Source organism: Semicossyphus pulcher, unplaced genomic scaffold (assembly GCF_022749685.1).
Source record: "Semicossyphus pulcher isolate SPU_LCO1_2020_fin unplaced genomic scaffold, fSemPul1.0.p SCAF_12, whole genome shotgun sequence".
Classification (NCBI taxonomy): Eukaryota; Metazoa; Chordata; class Actinopteri; order Labriformes; family Labridae; genus Semicossyphus; species Semicossyphus pulcher.
Window position 1 is genome coordinate 2,646,081 of NW_027211626.1, and position 23,180 is coordinate 2,669,260.

General features: G+C 43.4%; 1 protein-coding gene across 1 annotated transcript in view; it reads left to right on the forward strand.

Moving 5' to 3' along the window:
• The first annotated feature begins 11,118 nt into the window (after positions 1–11,118).
• The window catches only part of unc5b (unc-5 netrin receptor B), a 157,960-nt gene continuing 145,898 nt past the window's right edge, over positions 11,119–23,180 (forward strand). The window contains exon 1 of the mRNA XM_069659025.1: positions 11,119–11,296. Within this exon, the coding sequence (XP_069515126.1) occupies positions 11,119–11,296 (178 nt within the window). The remainder of the gene's footprint in view (positions 11,297–23,180) is intronic.

The window sequence follows — 23,180 nt, forward strand, 5'->3', positions numbered from 1 at the left end:
AATGTGGTTTTATTGCAACAAATCGTCATGTACTGTCTTGGTAGTTCTAGTGGTTAGGAAACAACGAGGGTGCAAAAACATTATGGAGAGCAGAGGAAAGAGAAGGGTCTCTTCTGAGGTTGCAGCTCCGACTGTGTTGAATGAGTGTGGAGGGAAAAGAGGTTAACAAAAGAGAGGAGAGGAAAGCAGACCTCGGAGCCAAAACCAAATCACATCAGTAACCGCTGCGCCCCGGGGTGAGGGCAGGCTCAGTCAGCCGTGCCATTCAACTGGGATAATTAGTTTTGGAAAGGAATATCAACTGATATAATTGAGCATTCTCCGCTAATGAAGATCCTCTGTGTTGTCACTGGTGAGGCGCTAATTGACGGGAAAGGGATGGATTGGGTGGGTGCAGGGAGGGGGTGAAAGGCTGTGCAGGATATGATGGTGGAAGTGCTGCCAGCGCTCGCAAGCAAATGTTTTTCAGGTTCGTTGATCTCTATTACACAGGTTTTATTTAGTAGTCAGTGACTCACTGTCTGCTTTCACTCGCACAAAGGCTTGTTAGCGTGTTTATGACGGGCTCATTCACCACTTGTTGTTGATGTTCTGACTCAGGTTCTGCCAGGAGATGAAAGAAAAGTTGCCGCAGTTTAAACAGATAAGAGTGGTACAGAAAGGGGCGGGGCCTAAAGACATCACAGGAGTCCACAGGACGGGGGTGGAGGGAGTTCAGGGGTTGCACAGGTCGCGTTGGGAGTTTCGATTGAGGGAAGCAGAGGGTCGAGGATTTGTGGAGGGAGGGCCGGGAGGAGGGGTCATGGTGGAATCAGTTGAGGGAATAATAGGAAAGCAAATTGGTTTTGACAAGTTTGGGGAGCTGGAAGTAATGAAGTCCTTTTAAAGGGGAGATGAGGGAATATCCAGCAAAACTATGAGATAATCAGGGGAACCATTCAGGAGCGGGGCGAGGGGAAGGACCCGAGCCAAAACACGGGGCCTGCTGATGACCCCGAAGAGCCCGTGGAGCAGGGTCAGCAGTCCTGTGCGGCCTGCAGGGGGCGACACGGTGAAAGAAGAGATGGGAAAGTGAAAGATGTGTCCAAACTTTTACTGCTGATACCGTATCGTACAAACGTCTCACATGACCTTCTGATAACCTTCATTCTTCTAAGATTGTCTTCAAAGCCTTTCAGGAGTTTTCAGTCATGAATAAATCAAATAAAGAAAAGCTTTTGAAAATGATTAGAGCTTTTTATGAAGATGTTTAAAACATCCTTGATAACTCAGAGACCAGACAGATTCAGAGACTAAAAAGTGCTCTGTGACAGAAAGGCAGATATTCAGAAAGATACACAGACAATTCAAATCCACTATCCTCTGTCAAACAGCTCTAGAGTCAGCCCTCGTCCCCATCAGGATGTCTGCCAGCTCAGCTCCACCGGCAGTCAGCGAGACAGACTGCTCACAGCAGCCAGCGTGGAGACAGACTGACGCAGAGCAAGCAGCTAAGGTGTTTGAACACAAACAGAGGATTAACAGAGTTCTGGGCACAGAGGTGACGGTAAATAAAACACCAAACAGGCCCGCTCCACAGGACAGCAGGTCCAAACACAAAAATGATTTCACACTCATTTTAAATTAATGTAGGTGGGTAATGGAATCGGCTTTACGCTCTCCAATTCTTCTGCAGCTGTTTAAAAATGGAGAGCAGGAAGGCATGCGTACACTTGAGAGGAATATTGTATTTTCCGCAGTGACAAGGAAAAGGCAGAAGGAGATCTTTTGTGCGGCTGAAATTGAAAATTCCTGGTGGTGTCAACAAAAGGAATAAACAGTTAAGATAAAGTCAAATATTCTCCGAGCGCCTGCTGACACCTGCACGGCTTGATCTCACCTTACAGATAAGATCTCATATATACAGCAAGAGAAAGAGACACGCGGCTCTGACGCACCAACGCTGCCTCAACCCTTCAACCCACGAGTGTCTGTTTCAGAATGCAATTTGCTGTTGTTGTCAAGCTTGACAAATTCTGAATGAAAATAAAATGAACACTAGGTCCTGATCGCACACACACACACACACACACACACACACACACACACACACACACACACACAACATCGTGCCTCATCTTCTGGCAGATCTCAGTCGAATATTTGCTGAAGTGTTTTAGTCTCCTCCTGCATGGAGCATCAGCTTTGTGAGATCTATAGCACCTGGACACCTGGTCTGATAAATCAAAAGATTGACCAAATATGGGGATAAAGTTGATATTAAAGGAGAAGTTCTGTATTTTTAAACCTGGGCCCTATTTTTTTTTTTACAAATTAGAGCGTTAAAATGACTCGTAGGAACAAAAAACTTTTGTAATTGGTCCAGCAGATGTCCTCCGCTGTAGACGCGGTACGGCTGCAATGGTTCCAATATAATCCGGGGGCAACTGCACCCGATCAAAAGACATATACCAAAAGTGCTTGTTTTTGCTGCTGACAGGCTCAGATTGTTACTCCAGGTGTCCGACAACATTACGAACATGATCCCGACAAAGATGACCAGAAACAGAAGTCTTGCTCAAGAAAAAGTCTCGCTCTGAAATCTCGGGTGGTGAGATGTTACCTGAACAGGACGGTGGAAAAGTGAGTTACAGTTGGAGAGAAACGGCTGAATATTTACCTGATTTCGATGATGAAGATAAGGCATTTGAATTCAATGGCCAGGGGTGTCCAGGGATGATAAAAAAAATCAAATACAGACATGCACATCCTCCGGTGGGTGCTGGATCCAAAACAATCACGTATATCAAAAAAATATATAAAATGAGACACCAGGAAGCTCCCGTAAAAGGTTTTATTCAGCACAAAGTGACGTTTGGAGCCAACATGCTCTCAGACTTGTGCCACATGATGCTGTGGAACCACGACAGAGGAGTTCCCCCCTACGGCGGAGGACATCAAATGGACCAATTCCAAACGTTTTTGTCGCTATGAGTCATTTCAATGGTTTAAAAATATCGAACTTCTCCTTTAAGAGATGTGCATGTAACTACAACTATGTATTTCTTGCATTATTAACGCATTCCTACTCTTTGAATCACTGTCCATGAGAAGAGCAAACATCATCAAAGTGCAAATAAGTTTAGGCTGGTCATTGGTGAAAGACAGGGCTGTTATTACTCTGCTGTGGCTCAGTGGTAGAGTCAGTCGTCTCTCAATGGGAAGGTCGGGGGTTCGATCCCTGACTGCTAGTCACATGGGTAAGTCCTTGGGCAAGACACTGAACCCCAAATTGCTCCCGAAGGCAAAGCCATCGGGTATGAACGGGCATTGATACTGATAGGAGTTTGGCGCTTAGGCCTTTGCCATCAGTGTGTGAATGTGTGTGTGAACGCATGAATGTGACGTGTAGTGTAAAAGAGAAAAGTGCTGGATAAGTGCAGTCCATTTACCATTAAGCCTTATCAATACTTCTTTTTTAGATACATTGTGGCTACTTGTATTTATTGTATTTTATAGATACTGATACTCAAATTCACTTTTAGTTTTTTGTATTTTATTAATTATTGTTGTTTTATATGATCACTATAACTTTAGTTTCCTTTGGCCTTGTATAATTGTTGTACTTTTTTGCCTTTATTAGATAGGACATGCTGAAGATAGACAGGAAATATGGGTAGAAGAGTGTATTTAAATTATAAAACCCACGTCTGAATCTCAGGCTACAACTAACTGCTCAACAAATTATCTTTGAGTTGCAGCCAAGCCGATTGTTTTTCTTTATAAGGCTCCACCTGAAAACCTAAAAAACCACAAGCAACAAGTCAATTCATAGAAAATAATTCAATAAAAGCTGCTTCCATAGCTATATAGTACTATACAAACATAGTAGGACGCAGAGAGAGCTTTTCTCAACAGTCTGGACACACTCTCAGCGCACCGGCCTCCTTCTCCGTGTTTTCCATGTGACTCCATATCCCTTCACATTAGTGCAGTCCGCCGCAAAGTAGCTGCAAGAATCAGCACGCGGTCAACTGTGGCAGGGAAAAAAGAAGGGAAGAAAGAGAAAATATTTAAGGCCTTGCTCCCTCTGTCAGCTTTCACCTCCTTTCCCTTCTTGTTCTTGTTTTCACAGCCCTTAATCCTGGCGGCTCCGACGCGGAGCGGTCACAGGTTTTGACAGCAGACTGTAATGACCTAAGCTGTTCTCTGCGGGGGGCGAGGAGGGGAGTTGGGCTAGGTGGTTTGGGAGGGGGAGTGAGGAGGGACAGGAATGTTTAATGAGAGGTTACTTGGCATTTATTTTTAGGAGCGATGCAGTTTCACGTCTTGGCCACCAGGGGCTGAGCGGATACATACTGTGTGTGCGAACCCTGTTTGGGATGATACCAAATCCAAAAATCCAAGAGGGTTAAATATGAATAAACCATCTTGAACTACTGCAAAGTCTGTGTAATTAGTTGTTATCATGACAGCATTAGAAAACAGTGCAAATTAATGATTAAAAATATATATTACATGAGTGCAGAAGTGTTTCCTGTGACCTTTCTGTGTCACGTCCCGACAGTCTGTGATATCTTTATGTAAAAGTAATTTAAACATTTAAAATGCCATGTTAGAACTTTAGTTAGAACCTGTTTGCAGACTCACAATAAGCAAGTAAGTAAAAATTGAGCACCTGATGAGAATAAGTGACTCCAAAACAAAGTACAACAAACACTGCAGCAACATTGGCTCATGTGTCCCAAGCAAAAGCCAACTTCTCCGAGACCACTGGCACGAGGATTGATCCAATAATCCTTCATCTTTTAGCTCTGGTTTGGTCCATTTACACCTCAGGGGTCAAAAATGATGTGCTTGTGCCTTCACAAAGCACGTATTATTACTTAGTTGTTGCATATTGATCAGGTGGAGAACAATCAACAAGCTAATTCCCTAAAATAAAATGCTGCCAACTATTTTATATCAGAGGTTCGTGTGAAACTCACTCTATGTTTTGGACAGAACAACAAAACAATGAGTTAGAGATTGCATTGTTTTTCATTGTTTATAAATGACTTTATAACACAGCTTTGTTAAAGTGGCAAATCTGATTTATCGATCACAGCCGTCTTCGGTCTTGTATTTCTCGATAGCCGATCCCCGTTACGGAAGAACAGACCACAGACTCAGTTCTGATCAGAGGCTCTAGCGCGCTCGGTCAAGCCATGTCAATCTGCAGAAATACATCGGGTACATTTTACTTTAGCCTTTATACTGTGACATAAGAAAGGGGGCGCTGGCTTAGCTCAGGTGGTAGAGCAGGCGTCCCACGTACAGAAGCTACAGTCCTTGATGCACTGCCCGCAGGCTTGACTCTTGAATCATTTGGTGCATGTCATTTATACAATAAAAAGGCAAAAAAAAAGAGAAAAGAAAGAAGAAGCAAACAGTGTCTAAAAGACGGGTTAATGCCACCAGACTTGGACGGTAACAGGGCAGAAAACCTCAATCATGTGCTGCGATCATTCATGTGGTCCAGTTCATCTTATCTCACTTCACATTTAATGGAAATGTTCAGTTTAATCTGGGTTATAACAGCTATGTAGGCCTATTTTAAGAAGCAGGTACAAGTTGGATACTGTATAGAAAGTGAGTCATGATTGTGAGAATGAACCTCTTCAGGGTGATCTCGTTTCATTATCTCTTACTCATATTCAGGAAAACAAAGTGAGTAGTAAACCCAGCTGCAAAATGAAAACACCTCATACAGGTTAGGGCTCTGAACATGTAGAATGCAATTTCCTCCTCCTCAAATGCAAGGTGAATGTCACCGGTAACCCTGACAGCTTAATTGGCACACGGAGCCCTTAGTTGCCATGCAACAGTTAGCTAACGTGGAAGTAGGGATATTTCTGGAGAAAAAAATTAACAATAACTGTTTTTAAAGAAGAGAAGGACCCTGTTCACAAAGCATGTAAGAACATATAGTTATATCTTAGAACGTGGGATAAAAAAGGTGCTGCTGTGATTCTCTTCATGGTTTTAAAAATGTAGCACCTCGAAGCCACACCTCAATTAGTGATGTCACAGCAGGCATTTCTCACCAGGTGTAATTGTAAAGCACCTGCTGTGAGGTGACGACAAAAGCATGGACAAAGTTTCAACCTGCCTCCCCAGCAGTGCCGCCACAGTTTTATGCCCACTGGGATTTAATGTTAGCTTAACCTTTGAAGTTTAACCTTTAAATTACTCACCAAGAAATGAGTCGCTCCCACCAGGTGCAGTTATTTTTACCCCCATGCGACTGCAGTTACTGTGTGCTCAAACTGAAGGTTGCACTGAAGTCCAAAATGCCATGCACACACTTCAAGCATGACTAAATAAGTGACGAAACAACTGCAATTATGATATTTATGTAGTCCAGACCTAATTCAACAATAAACAAAATCATTCATTTTCAGCCTTGAGTAGATTTTAAAGCGACTTTGTCAACATGCTAAAACAGGAAGAGTCATTTGTAGTGAGAATGCTACAGAGAATTTTCTCCTCACGCTGCAGCTCAGCTTTCACATTAATAATTTTGTTCGGTACCCGAGTACACCTGCAATAGGACTCCAAAGCAGAAGGTGGCGGTAATGCACCTCAACAAGGAGAAGGAGAGGAGTACCATCAACTACGTAACATTGTTTATGTTGTCGTTCCAGTGTTGAAAAGCGTGTGAATCACATGATCCCAAGCGCATACAGTGGAGCCGACCTTCGCTCTATGCCTGCTATTATTCATATTTTGGAGAAAATCTCAAGAACGACCCTCTCACCCACCTTCCTACGGCATCAGTCATGGCCGTGCAGTTCAGAGAATGAGATCAGCGGTGCTGCGTGCAAACGCAGATTTCAGAGGAGACACTATAAAAAGCGGTCCACTTCTGTGGTTTGGTACGGCAGCTTTCATTCCTGATGCGTACCGAACCTGAGTACACATGAACCGTACTCAAGACCAACAACGGCTAAACTGTGCTCGAGTATATTACACAGTGTTCACACTAATCAAACGAATTGGACTTTGGGGTCAAGTGTACTCGAATCCGGGCCCAGGTCTCTAATGTGGAAGCCCCCTTAGTGCCTTACCATAAACTGTATAAAAAGATAGACGATGTATCTCCATCTACTCTCATTGTACTTATTTGAAGCCAAAATACCACCTGAGGCGGGAGCTGCCATCTTGTGCTGGTGATGTTTCTTGGACCCCTTCTGCTAACCAAAACACACATTTCACTTACCGAAAAAACAGCAAAGATCCCTCATGTCAGCGTATTTAACAGCAGAACAGCTTCAGTGACTGTAGTGTTAGTGTTAGTTACGTCTCCTCTCGCCGTTCCTGCTCTACTCCGCTACTTGGGAACAGAACACTGCAGGAGCCCCATTTGCCAACTGAGCTGTCAATCATGGCGTTACACCCCCTTTTTGCAGCATCAAATAACTTATTAAAAGTAATCTTGTAAGAAAAATGAACACTTGGACATAAATCAGCCTGATAAGAACTAACTATAATGACAGAAACCATGTTTGAGAAAAATGTATTTGACGTGTATTTTGATTTTATAGTTTGACTCATGTTCCATCTGTTAACATGGAGGAGGCGGGCTTTATGAGCTATACTGCAGCCAGGCAGCAGGGGGCGATAGAGAGGGTTTGGCTTCACTTTTAGGGAGCTGTCATGTCGTCCATCTTTTTATAGTATGTATTGGTACTTTCACCGCTCTTGTAGCGCCATGTTCAGCTGCAGGGACGTGTTGTGTAACCTTTGAGATACACACTGCACGCTCAGATATGGAGTCAGCAACAAGCTGCTGACTATAGTAAAACCAAAGAGGTGATATTTCCCACAGGAATCAGGACAGGACTTCATTTAAATGATAATTTTGGTTGTGTAAATAGGGAACTGTTTGCTTACACTCTCAGCAGTATTAACTTCATATGGTGTTAACATGTTAATAATATATTAGAGCTTGTTGTGCTTTTCCCAAAAGGCCAAAATTCAAGTTTAAGGAAAATATTCCGATTTCCTTACGTAGTTTGAATCCGGGGCTTTTAATGTTTATTGATCAGTTATAGATGTGATGCTTTAACAAATGTCTGCAGCTCTTCTTCCATTGATTGTCCAGTCTCTCTGCATCTTCTGCTTTGTGTTTGTGCATTCAGTCAGCTCTTGTAAAAGTTTAAAATTCTCCTCCAAGGTTTGAGACAAGCTGTGACCCGAGCACTGATGGTCAAGCAAGATGGTGGAGCTGAAATAAATTGGGGTGAAATTATAGGAGCAGCAATGTGTGTGCTGCAGTGCAGTGACAGTCTGCATAATTTCCCAAAAAACAACTCAACAACTCATCCAGAGAACCGAGCCAATAAGTGCCGACGTTTGATGCACGTTTCATAGCTGTGCTTAAAGTTTTAAATTAATAAAATGCATCACATCCCAACTCCCGAGTGCTGAACAAATATTCCAATATTGAAATTCAGTTTTGTTCACTTCAAAAGATTTGTTCTTCACTGCTGTTAATGTAATTGCTTTCTGCCCCCCAGTCACTGGAATAAAACGTCCAAGGTAATAAGGCTTCTCTTTCCGTGGTGCTTAAGTGTGGATGTAGGATGATTCAGGCCCAGACAGACGCATTTTTGAATTATATCATCCTGTAGGTAAAAATATAAGAATCTTTGTGAGGTCTGAATTGCTCTGTTTTGTTTATCATTTTCATCCCACCTTCTGTTCCTCACTTCTATCGTCTCTGTGTCACAAAGCCCATCTCATTAGTTTCCAGCCCTGCACAGGACAACTGGCTGCCTCCCCTCCTTATTATTAAGCCCCCAGCTCACACGTCTATGCAAACTATAGCAGTCAGCAGGCATGATGTCCAGATTATAAAGACGTATTCCCCCGGGCTGAAACCAGTCAAGTCCCAATATGAGATAGAGAATGGCAGACTTAACCCCGCGCCTCCTTATATACCAATCAAGTAGATAAATAAAGGTTTAATTAAGAACTGCACCTCAGTGGGGTTATGGGGCTCGGGAGCGGGTGACTGAATGGGGGGGAGGGGGATATGAGAGGCAACACTCGAGCCTCACCTATGGAATAAAGCACAATAAAGGGGTATTTATCAAATCTCTGGGAGCCCACAGGCTATTGAACATCACAGACAACATAGGCCACTCTTAATGGGAAAAACTCCATTACCGCTTGGTCATTACAAAAAATATATTAAATAATCAATTCAATTATTTTGCATTTTATCACCTCTCCCAAAGAGCAGAATGCATCTTATAGGTGAAGCATCAAGATTAATTGCTGTGGAAAATTAATTTGCAGAGTAATTCTCATCATAAGCAAAATTACTTTTTTGCTTTATCAGGATGAGTCAGAGCTGCGGATGTTTGTTGTGCGGGTGTCCTCTCTCTCTCTCTCTCTCTCTCTGCTACTACTCTGTGGGCACAAAGACAGAATCCAATCTGTTACACGCTTTCTATTAATTTGGGTGTTTTGAAATGCCTGGATGAGAAATTCATCTCAGTCAGTCAGTCAGTCGTGCACGGTAAATGAAAAATGCAGAAAAGCAAATACACAAAAAAATATGTTTACAAGTTGTAAAAACAAAAAAAAAGTAGAAAACAAATCAGTGACTTGTGAATGTTGAACATCCAGCACACTTTTACACCACTAACATCAGGAACTCAGGGTTAGGGTTACTTCGGCACCTTGACATCATGAACATATATAACAGTACGTGCTCGGACCTTTATGAAACGTGCTTTCTTTATGTCAGAGTTACGTGACAGAGTTCTTTGTCACCTGCATAAAGGTTAGCATGGCAACAATCTGATCAAAACTTAATGGTACTTTGCAAACCTCTCCGCAATTATACAGCAGAGCGTTTCTGCGCCATTGTGCTCGATGATTATAGTGCCTTTGTGTCAAATCTGCAATTGGAAAGGTGTACTTTTTTCCCACTGATTTAACTATTGACCACAGGACGAAAATTGCAACAGAAATAAGCAGGTTTCTTTTTGCTTTTTACCTGCGGAGATGGAGCCCTCTAACCTGAGACAGGGACATGCATGTGAGAAGCTCTTATGGATCTATCGACAGCATGCATCCAAGGTGAGAATGAGTTCCTCTTGCAACACCACTCATCAAAGCGTCGCGCCTGTTTCAAATCTGGAGATGGACTATTGGAAAATATACCCCGACCAAAAACCCAGGTGACAACACAGAGCAGGTCTAAAGGTGTAGCCATGCTTACAAATGCATTCACACCTTACACACCGCCTGTCGGTGTCTCTGGCTGTGTTCGAAATGCCGTACTATACTAGCAGTACGTACTGATTTGGTTAAAAGATGTAGCATGCAAAGAAAAGCAAAATGTGCAGTATGCTAAAAATATTCTGAAAAAATCTCCAGTATGCATCGGACCAGTCTGCCTCGCCTACTGTATCCCACAATGCAAAGCGCTGGAACGTCACAGCGGCAGTTGAAATGACGAACGGCAGCAGAAGGGGGCGCTGTAGCTAAAGAAGCAGCTTCTTGCTATTGGCCGGCTGTCGTTTACTGCCGCTTTCCAAAACCGGAAACTGGCGCCTGGCGTTGCATACTGCCACATATATTTAAAGAGCTTCGTACTACATACTACCGCTGAATGCCGTATGCAGTGTGATATATAGAATCTGATTTTGAACACAGCATCTGTCTGGTTCCCTCTCCGTTTATATCTCCAACGCACACACACACACACTATACCACGATGAGTATTGTGTGGTCCGATCCCATTGTGTGTGTCACGCAGTTTATGGGCCCGCTAGCTTTTAAGTGGCCTTTTAAGATGTTCTGCAGAGCCATTAGTAGCACTTCACCATAAAACTACATCATTTAAGGAGCTGGATGGCTGAGTTGTGCCTGTGCCCTTAAAGGCTGGAGTTACAAGTCGGACTAAAAGTAGGTCTGTCCTTTCAGAAGTGAGTTCGTGCCTGTGCGTGCGCTTATTTCTGCATTCATGTGTCTGCTGTGTGTGTCCAAGTGTGTAACAGATACAGAGGGAGATATTTTATTTATATATTTAAGAGTGGAAGGAGTGAACAAAAGGCCTGGCTAGCTTTGCCCGAGGTAACCATGGATCTCCATATGCAGCATGCCCATCTCCTGGCCCTGCGTCCCCGGATCACCTCCACCAGCAGCCTCTTGGGTCCAACTGACCCACCTCCCTCCATCCTCAGTCCCTCCATCTCCGTCCACAGCAACGCTACGCGCAGCACACTCCTGCCCGAGGCCACGGCTGACTTTCTCTGCAGTTTGCCGTGATATAGCACGCAGTGCAGACAAGCCATCTCCTCCTCTCCTCCGTCCCCTCGGAGAGGGGGGTGTGCTAAGGTTGACCGATTTAACAGCTGCTGGGTAATACACAGAAAGTCATTTGTTAAAATCTAATTGATCGCTCCATTTCCACCTCTACACTCTGTGGATGTTCTATCTGCTGTGTGAGCCTGGCTGAACAACAGATGCTGTCTGTCCTATGGAGGCAGGAAAAAAAGAGCGCAGAGGTGGTAGGGAAGCAGGCTGAGATGAGATGAGACACTGTGTATATTGTAATCCTGCGTGGCTTCATAATATGCAGAACCCAAAGTATGAATAGTTTTTATGAATGCAATAATAAAGCTGATGTTGAACAGCGCGCAACAAAAGGCTTGTAGAAGCCAGTCGATGTAGAAAACAATAAAACAAAGAAAAGACAGAAAATTGCAGCGATTGCACTTACCTCTGAAGTTTGCTTTTTCAGCCCAGAGCTCTGCTGTTTCTTGTACCAGTTAATTTGATCTTATCATGTTTCCTACAGTCGCTCTGTGCTCTTTTCACTCACAGTGGAGGGACATTTCCTTCAGGGGCTGAAGAAGTGCCCTTGCTAACCCTTGTCAGGGAGACAGGAGACCTTTTCTCCCCATTTTCATTTCTTCTTCGCCGTTTCATTTTCACCTCCTTGCCAGGACCAGGCTCTTTTATCTCGGGGCATTACCTGCAGCTGAGATCTCACTCCCCTTAACAAACATATGTACCAACAGCTTCACCTGCCCCTTGGGAGTCAGTGGGCTGCAGCAGCACTGGCTAACCTAACCCTGCCTGACCACGTGACAACGAGGCCAGAGCCACACCTGTGGTCTGTGCACCTCAGAGCCATGCAATTATTTGATATCAAAGCAATCAGCCACCGGCCCCGGGTTCCATTCTCACCTGCTGAGCAGTGACATGGCGAGCGGTATCTGCACACAATCCCAACACCGCCCACCTCCGTCTCTCACCTTGCTCCATCCTGTCACCGTGACCTCACTCAACATATACCACACAACACCTACATATCATCATCAGCGGTGGCTTACACATGTTGAGTGCCTGGCAACCATACACACTCAAAAGGAGGCTCCTGCTCCCCGAACATTAGTGGCGGAGAGCAAGTAGCTAATTATAAAACCACTCTGGGTGCCTGGTTGTTCCTCGGCATGGCTGCTGTGCAGCTCCATGCAGAGTGGGGAAAATGAGCCTGTCAGCCCAGTCCCAGGTTGCTGTGATGAGTGCAAATGAGGTAAGGCCCTGGAAGCCTCTGGGGGAGCTCCATGAGGGAGGGTGGCGCTGGAGGGTGTAAATACACACACACACACACACACACACACGCACACACACACACAGACAGAGCTCATAGACCGACGGCTCTGATTTGTAAGCTGTCAGGCAAAGTGGGTCGATATGTGACAAACAAGAGGGACTTTCAGATCCTCGTGCCAGCCTGCACAGTGTGATCACCCAACAGGTCTGTGGCACGCTGGGGGCTGAGTTCAGTCACCCAAATACCCACAAAACATCGAGAGTTTTCGGGCAGAAATGAGAAATGAACGTCCCTGCTGAATGCCTCTGCTGTGCTACTGTTGATACAAAAGAAAGGAGCGTCTGCGGGATCTGATTAAAAAAGTGCAGCACTTTGAGTTCCTGTGTGAACAGTGCTGTGTAATGATGGTCAGGGGCAGCTTGTCATTATGGAAACACACAGGAAGTCCCAACACTGTACCGAGAGGACACACTGGTGACAGGAGACAGCAACATGCCTCTGACGACGAGGAGCACGGGGCCCTTCCTGTCATTAACTCACGTCAGTGTCGGAGCTCATTTCACACAGACTGCCCGCCATGATCACAGCCTCACATGAGCGCAGGCCGGCCGCCTTTGATTCCACACTGCTTTCATTGCTCCTCTCTATACCTCTCTTTTCCCTCTCTCTCTGCATCTGCATACCCCCGCCCCCTCCCTCCCTCTGGCGAGGTATTATTAGCGGCCTTACAGAATTTTTTATTTCATTTTGGTGATTGACAGCCAAGGTGATACCTTCCCTTCATTTGCATATTGTGCCGTTTATTCTCCATACCTGCCACTAATGGTGGTGATTCCCAGACTGCCGCTCCTGAATTAGTATGCTCCAGCCTGGGAGTCAGGGCTGCTAATCAGACGCTGCGGTGAGACGAGAAGGACGGCTTCAAATTACATCCTTCACAGTCAACAGGAGGTGCACATGAAAGTGCGACATCCCGCCGTTTTTCTCCGAGCTGAGGAAGTTTGCAGATCGACAGTGACAGCACCCCGCTTACCTCTGAGACACCCACTAGAGCATCTCCAATTAAAAGCCTCCTATGATTTCCTCCATTAATAATAAATGCCTGTGAGCTCGGCGGAGCTGTGATTGGTATGTGTCTGTGAGGCTTTTTAGCACACGTACACATTTGTGTGAGCCGTATGTTAGCTCCAGTCTTATCTGTGGTTGAAATTGCACACATGCTTTTTTCTTTCAGGACAGCGTACGTGTGCTGTGTCTCTTTGATGTGCATTCACTGCGGTGTTTAGTTTCATGTGGTCTCCACCTCCTCTCTGTGGTGGTGGTTACCTAATAATCACGACTGAAAAGCCATAACGCGCCTCTCTGGAAACTGAAGATGCCACATTGGATTTCAGCAGGAAATCCGAAGAGGTGCCTCTCTCCTCGCTGCTGATGTAGATGCCAGGAAGCCAGAGACAGATTTCCAGGAAAAATGTGTTGTTGCGAACACTGTCTGTCCCTGTGACTTCTGCACAAACATTGGTCCGCTTCCAGAACACCTGGAGCGCTGAGGATCTTTATTAAAGCCATGACTTTGCTATTGTAAGCATGATTACAGATTATGGGGTTTGTAACCAACTCAGACTTGAATAAAAAAAGGCATCATACTGTAGATGGAAGCTGCAGAACAGCACTGCACATCATAATAACAATAATTGAAGAGACACTGACATCTAAGTGGAGGGCAAGCCTTTTGTTCAGGGTAATTTGCACAGAAGAAGGGAGCCGATGGAATAAAAAGGAAGTTCTCTTTAAATAAGTCTTGCAAATGTTTTCACAGAGGACAATGAGGCCGTCTGCGAGGGCACGGCGTCAAAATGACTCATCTACCTGGTTGCACTGTTTCTCATTTAACAATCACAGTCCATCACAGTGGTGTATCGTAGCTGCTCAGGCTGAAGCTAATGCATCCTGATTGCTGGTTTATTTACGTCTCCTATCACTACAGCACAGCCCTTTATATTCAAATGTCTCTAAGTGTCTTTCACTCACTCCTCCACCTCTCCATTCTGCAGATTCAACTGATTTCACTAATGCCTCCAGGACTTGATCAATATGCATGACTTAAGGTGTCAGTTATCAACACGCGAGTGGTTTTTCAGGCAACATTATCCTTCCCCGGCTGCTGATTTGTACCTGAATAATGTCGTCTATGGATCGGTGGCGAGTGCATGTGGCGGGTAATCAACAGACATTCACTGTGCCTTACATGCTAACGGAGAAATTCGTCCCAGAGGCACAGGGGGCAAGATGCACATTGGTGACCATAGCATGCTGCAGGACATGGGGGCTGCTGTGACAAACACTGGTGATAAATGGAGAGGGTGTGACCTTGGAGGAGATCTTTGTGTTTTGCCCTTCTCCTCCTCTCTATGTTTGACAGCTCCCCCTTTTATTCTGTATTCCTAACATTCTCCTTTTCCAGCTCCAGCCGGGAGAAAATATCCTTACCTTTCCTTGCATCATTTGTCACTTTCATCAGATGAATATCATAGTTAGCTCCAGCCAAGTGCAGGGCAAAGACACATTATGCAGCTACAACACAAACAAAAATCTACCAAGAAAAATTCGACCTTCTTTCCTGCCGACATTCACTCTTACAGATGCACCACGAGGAAATGTGACTTCCAGACCTCAATTACAGAGTCGGATACGGGCAGAGAAGTGTAGATATTGCAGATCAGGATATTGCTGCTTGCGTTCATTACCAGACGGTGTGTTTACAGACGGTGGACAGGTTGAATTCTGAGTGTCACTGCTGATCTGCACTAACAGGAAAACACTCTAAGCACTGCGACGCTGCAGTCAGCTGGGATCTTTGTCAGTGCTGTGCCAGACCATGTGGGTCAAACTGCCGTATGTAGACTTAAATCAGTGCACATTGCACAGTAGGATTGCACAATGAATTGCCCAAACAGAGGAAACTGCAGCAACTGAGCTGAAGCAAAATGTGTGATCAAGTATTTCCTCGACAGATTAAGATTTTACAGTTTAGAAATAAAACTATCCTGTATCATAAAATTTAACATATTTGAATGCGTTTTATGCGTTATGCAGCCTGACACACATCTCCAGTTAAAGGAGCATCATTCATTAATGTCACACCTTAAAATATCCCTTTCACTGATGACAAATGTCCTGCTGCAGCTGTCAATGACAAATTAGGCTACGCCCTACTTTAATATCTTCAAGGAAAGTGAGCTTGAAGTCTCCGCGGTTCTGTCCAAGAGTAAAGTCTGCACACGCCAAATATTCTGTATTAACACAAGATGTTGAGGCTAAGAAAGCTGCCAACCTGCAGTTTGGACGTATTTACTGACCACTAATTTCTAAACTGATGTTGTCCCCAGTGACCACACAAAATACATCACGCTCACATTCCCAAATGTCAGCTCAACATTAGCAAACCAGCGAAGCCACAACATTTTAAACGCACACCTTTGGAATAAAGGCTTTTCTTCTCTTTTGAAAAAGCCCCAGAGCAAGAATGAAAGTGATAAATGGAGCCAGTTCTGGTGGATTATTTGCACGTGGAGAGACAGGCCCTGGTATTAAAATGATGTTAAAAAGACGTGTACAAACATATCTTGATCAATCCTGCCTTCACTCTTGCTCTGAAGGAGCTCTCTGGACATATGTTATACAAGACCAGGTCAAAACCTCGTATGTGGCTGACCGCATCAGGTCGATGTGCGCTTTTGTGGGCAATGTGATACAAGTACTGTCCTCCTGAGGCTGATGACAACGTGTTGGAAAACAGGTGCGCGCTGCGGACGTAGGTGAGGACAGCAGAGGAGCAGCGGAGGAGCAGCCCCGCCTACTCCCCAAAAAAAAAATTCAGAGCCATATAGACAGAGAGAGAGTCGCGTCAGTGGAGGTCCAATATGCTCCATGATCAGCCATTGCGATGTTGCAACTCTCAATGGCTGTGAAAGTACCGTCAGTCGCTCATTCACTCGCTCACTCAGTCTCATGCAGACCTGTGTGTGGGGCTGACCCCGGCGGTCAGCAAACAACAGAGCATTTAACTCCTCCTGAAATTTGGCTTGAAATAGTAAAAATGCATTCATGATATCTAGGTTGAGAGTCTCATTATCCTCACAAATCTCAGTAAAAATCACAGTGCAGCTCAACGGTCTGTCTGAATTATCTGATTAAGAACCAAATAAGGGCCTGTGTCTACTAACTTGGATGCAGGTTTTTGCGCTGGCAGTGTCCACAACCTCAATTTTAAAGCGCTTCTGTTGCTAGGTTACGAAAGCTGTCGGGCGGCACTTCCGCTTCCCTCAGTAGCGACCGTTAAGTCTGTTTCATTGCTCTGTATGCTTAATATTTGCTGTTATTTAAGGAAATTTTACAAAGAAAACATAAAAACTAAGGAAAGGAATCGTATCCTGGTGTTAGCAGCAGATCTAAACCTGGAAATTGTACCCTAGAAAAAAACGAAAGGATTAGCTTCTCTTCCACCACTGTTGTTGACAAACTTGATATTGTAAGTCCCGCCCCTTCTTGATTTTGATTGGTCAACGAGGGACAAGTGACATTGACGAGTGTGGTTGTGTTCCAAAAGTTCACATATTTCTAACTGAGAGCGCGAGTTGAAATGCGAGTTACAAAATGCTTTGCCATCCATATCACAGCAGTTAGCACACACCTGTAATGTTAGCTGAGACGCCCCTATTTGTCTAAAAGCTATAAATGCAATGCTAAATGATTGCTCTGTTGCATTACAGTGTGCTTTACTGTTCCAGAGCTAAACTTCCCCACGCTAACTCAACACCCAGTGCTGTAAATGGATCAGCAACGACACACACGGTTGACATTCAACAACTGTGACACTCGGCCGTCTTTGCCATCGCTGGGTGTAAACAGCTGAATAGCAGCCGTGTGACTAAATGACCGTAACAAAGCCCATTCCAAACCCAATATCAGTACATTTTACAGAAACTTAAATGACAATATTTCAATTTAGGGCTGAAACAAATGTACTATTATTTTCACAAGGCCCAAAGTTAGTTAAGTCATTAGTTAGAAGGCAATCAGAAGGTGGATCAGGAAGCTCTCATAGCTGTGTGTGGATCTTGGATGATGTTGTGGTTGTGAAATAGTAACATGCAGATAACAGAAGGGGAGGAGGATTGACGTATACGCTCAGTCTACATCCTGTGAGTCAGACTCATTGCCTGCACTCACATTGTATTGTGCAGAGGAATCATTCATTAATGGACAAATATCACACATAAAGTCTGAACACTTCTAGCAATGTTCTTAACCGACAAAGTGAGACAGGACGTTTGTCATTCATAGATGATGTAACATCACATTAAGTTATTCCCAGAAAACCCGTATTCAGGTTAACATTAGAACAGCGTGAGAGCAGGAGGGTTTGATGACTGTGCCTGAGAATAAAAGCTGCTGCACTTTGCACTAATTTTCAACAGCGAAAGTCTACTGTGGAACAAGCAGGGATACATTTTCTGAGCTGACAGGAGCCTCGACAGAGCCGAGCCACAGGACATGAGTGAGGGCCGCGGCTCTCACAGCTGCTCTACCGCTGAAAAAATGTCTTTCCACCTTCAGTAGATGTGCTGAATACACAAGGTTCACCCTCCAACGTCGGGGGATTACTGATTTACTTTGTCCAACACTAGTTTGAGGGGAAGAGGGTACTCCAGAGAACTTAATAACAACACTCATCATAAAAAGCCTCCTGGAATGAACCCAGCAGACAACACTGATAACAAGGATCGTTACTAGGACACGTTTATAATGAAAGTCTGTCCTAAAACTTCCTTAAACTCCTGTTTCAGCTCTAAAAAAGAATTAAAAACGTCAGAGCTTTATCTTTTCTGTCCTCAACATAATAAAGACAGAAAAACAGCAGTGACGTTGGAAAGCTAGAGGTCAGTTTGCTGTTTTTCAGCGCTCAACTACACAAATACGTTGCGTTAATTGGTTGTCTGAGCCTTCACAATGCTGCCGAGTTCCCACAAGCTACAATAGATTAATTAAATTTGTTTCATTTCTTAATTAGCTCCTTTTTCTCCCTGCAACAAAATGTAAATGTCAAAAATAAAAGCTTTAAGATTTATCTGATTCCATCCTATAAAATAACATGTTCCGGACAACTGTATTTATATTAACATCATGAAATGTCTGCCTTTATATACACTTAACATCTATTTACACAAAAATGATATAGTATGTCCTGTACACAACAATACTAACAAGTGAGCAGCAAAAACAATGGAACAGATAAAAAGTATTCTGTTGTCAGCATGTTATGACACATTTAAATAGACTATTATCAGCTGTTAATTAAGGGCCTGTGTCCACTGACACTAATTACATAAAACCAATGCACTCCAGCGTCCTCAGCATAATAACGCCCTCGGTGTCAACTGTTTTTGGTCGTGCGCTCACTGTTGAAAATAGCTCAACTTTTGAAACACCGGCATGCTCATCAATGTCACTGACCAATCAAAATAAAGCAGAGGCGGGACTTCCGAGGGTACAAGTGTAGGTACAGGTGTAGAGTTCCTGCTAATGCCAGGACATGATTCCTTTTCATCGTTTTTATGTTTTTCTTTGTAAAAAGTGCATAATAAAACAATATAAAACAGACTCACTGGGCACTACCAGAGAAGTACCGTGAGGTAGCGTAACCTAGCAACTGTTAATTATGCGCCTGTGTCCACTAACTACATTTTCAGTGCTCAGCATCCTCAGCACAATAACGCCCTCAGCGTCAGAAAATAGTTTTGGAACACCGCCGAGCTCGTCAATGTCATATTTCCCTTACCGACCAATCAAAATCAAGAAGGGGCAGGATATCAACTTTGTCAACAACAATGGCGGAGGAGAAGCTAATCCTTTTGTTTTTCGAGGGTCCAACTTCCAGAGCTGCTGCTAATGCCAGGACACGATTCCTCTCCATTGTTTTGTCTGTAAAATGTCTTAAAATAAAATACTGAGCTCACAGAGCGATTTAAAACAGACCTAAAGGTCACTACCAAGGGAAGCTTAAGTGCCTCGCAGACAACTTTTGTAACCTAGCAACAGTAAATGCCGGTGAGAAACGCTCTGAAATTAAGGATGTGGGCGCTGCCAGCACAACAATTGCTGACACAGACCCTTATTATTGGAAACAATTCATCAAGAACTGAGCTACAAACTAAATGTGGACGCCGCTTTAATTTAAATAGTTTAAAAGGCTCTAGGGGATGGTAGCTTCCTTTTCCTGAAATACCTCAGACGCCCCACGTAAGGCCACAGTCTTAGATGCATTAATTGCAGGTTCGACTCCTGTTCTGACGATCTTTTGGTGCGTGTCATGCCCCACTCTCCACTCCTTACATTTCCTGTGTCTCTTCAGCTGTCCTATCAAATAAAGGCAAAAGCCAAAAAATAATCCAAAAAAAGAAAGAAAAATACATCTTTGGTTTCAAGTGTTGATAGAGATGTACTCTTATTACCTCAGTAAACATTTACTTAATGGGTGTATGGTCTCAGTTGCTTGTTTAAAGTTTTCTTCAATACAGCACGATGTTCATTTTGTAAATTATGGTCCCATTAATGATAAAATAGACGATAAAGCAGCAGCAGATGTAACAATGTCCATCTGGATGTACAAATATGATCACTTTTGGTTAAGAAAAACAAGATGGCGACGGCCATGAGGTCCCAAAAGGAGTGAATAATGGCTACGACCACTATGCTCTAAACATGATGTACCTAAGAAATAATTATCTTGTACAGGTTTTTAAAACAAAAACTAGCTTGATTTTTTTCATTGTAGCTGAAGTTATTTACTTCCTGGAAAAATTTAAAGGCATGGCTGCAAATTGATTTCATTGATTAGTTACCTCTTGAGCTTTAATCATCTTCGTGGCTGTAGGATAAACCTTTATATCAGCAGAACTCGCTGTGAGCTCGCTGTGAATTTGACAGCATGGAGTAGAATAGAAGTGTCCGCTCTTGTGGCCCTTGTTAGATAAAGAATGGTCCCCTCCACACCGAGCCCTTTGCCGTCTTTCTGTCGGCTGGAGAGTGGTATGATGTGACCTTTAATGGCTGGCAGGCCAGAGCAGAGCACAGGACTTATAAGAAATGGCAGAACTGCAGCTGACCTTTAAAAAACCCTCATATTGCATTAAGACCCTTTGATCACTTGGATCATCCACTTCTGTCTGGGACCAGCCAGTCTTTGTCTAGGTGCTAATAAAAAGAACATTACACTCATCATAAAAAGGACATGTATGTTTGTAAGAAAATACTTTTCTAACTGTTTTTTGTGTCTTTGTGTCTTTGTTCTTGTGAGGGAGCTGACAGATGACCCAGTCTGATCACTCTATAAAAAAGTCCTGTCAGAGTGACGGAGATTATACAAGATTATCACAGAAAAACAAAGATAAAGGTCACTGTTTATGATGTTTTTGTCAAACACTTAACATGTATTCTGCCAGTTTTAACGTAGATGAGAGGAAAATATGTCAACTCGTCAGCAGCCCCGCTTTCCGTACTGACATTTATGTTAAAGACTAATACATTGTTATTTCAAATGTACAGAACATTATATTATTGTCTATCATGAGGGTAATTAATCTAAGTGCATGATAACAGTTTAATTAAATATAAAGTCTAATCGGAGAATAAAGAATGTTTTACTCAGTGTCCCAGTTTAGATCAAGAAAGTTCAATGACCCTAACTTGTGTTCGCTTTATGTGGCAGCTGCAGGCTATCAGGATGTGTGCATTCATGGACCTTGGATTATGTGCATGCAGCCTACAATGAAATGCAGAGGACACTCAGGTCTGACCTGTTTTTAATATCTCACATGACATACAGTACGTGTTGACTTTGGGAAATACTGCGTGAAAGGCGAGCCAATGTGTTGTTACCTCAAGATTTTGGTGGGACAGTGTCCATGTGTGTTTTCTGCACAAATATCATAGGCTGTATAAAAAGATGGACAACATGACAGCTCCCTAAAAGTGAAGCCAAACCCTCTCTATCGCCCCCTGCTGACTGGCTGCAGTATAGGTCATAAAGCCCGCCTCCTCCATGTTAACAGACGGGACATGAGTCAAACTCTAAAATTAAAAATGCACCTCAAATAAATTTTTCTCAAACAAGGTTTCTGTCATTATAGTTATTTCTTATCATGCTGATTTATGTCCAAGTGTTCATTTTTCTGACAAGTTTACTTTTAATAAGTTATTTGATGCTGTAAAAAGGGGGTGTGACCTCATGATTGACAGCTCTGTAGACAAATGGGGCTCCTGCAGCGTTCTGTTCCTGAGTAGCAGAGTAGAGGAGGAACGGCGAGAGGATACGTAACTAACACTAACACAACAGTCATTGAACTTTCCATAAGCGTGAATATCTGCTTCAGACGGCACAAGAAGCTGTTCTGCTGCTAAATACGCTGACATGAGGGATCTTTGCCGTTTTTACTACCCACTGTGCACCGAGGGTCATACTTTCAGGACTGATCTGTGAGCAGGAGGGACACATATTAAGAGCTTAGAGGTAGCTTTATTCTACCGTGTTTGCCAGAATCTTGCAGGTGGGGGGTCAGCATAAACATCACAAGTTAGAGGACTGTCAGACTGTCCTTTTCTTCTTGAGCGTTGACTCCCACATTGTTACCGCGGCTCCACCTGCCGATCTTTACTGCACAGACTCCGGCTCCAAGAACACGCCACCATCACAAGATGGCAATGCCCGTCTGGGGGGTCTTTTGGCTTCCCTTTTGTACAATGAGAACAGATGGAGATGCGTCGTCCATCTTTGTATTGACAAATATCTCCTCTGGCATTTTGTTAGCAAAAAAGCGTGATAAACTTTTCAGAACCTAAAAATGTAGCAAACAAGGAGCATTTAACAGCAACTATTAACAGCACATATTGCCCTTTGAGTTTGCTCGAAACAACAACGGACCCAAAACAGAATGATTCCAAACAATGAGCTGAAAGAAGACAAAATGCTCTCACTTTAAGAGAGATCTCATTCACGTTGATTAAAGGAACTTCAAATGAACCTTTGAAGAGTTAAAATGATATCAAACATTTGGAATTGAACAGTTAAATTTCAGTTGCACAAAAATATATTCTTGGTTCCTAGAAGATGAGATATGATGAGATAAAGCAACACACTCTTACTCCTGACTCATCAAATAAAATGTGCAATGTCCACTTAGATTTTCAAAACAAAACTTTCCCTTTCTATGACTTTTCGACATGAACGAATCATTAACAATGTTGCACTTTGGTTATGTTTAGACACCAAATGTTCTGGGTCAGGTTTAGGAAAAAGATCCTGGTTCAGGTTTGAATTATTTTACATAAAGTATGTTGCATAATGATGTAATAAACATTTCTTATGTACGATGTGAGAATCGAGCCCAGTTTCCTGGATAAAAGGCTTGTGTTTGTTTGACCCATCCATCCCCTCTGACTGCCACCTCAAGACTTCAGCGCCACATCAAAACAAGATGACAGCGTCCATTATTATGCCTGAGGGATGCCTACAGCATCA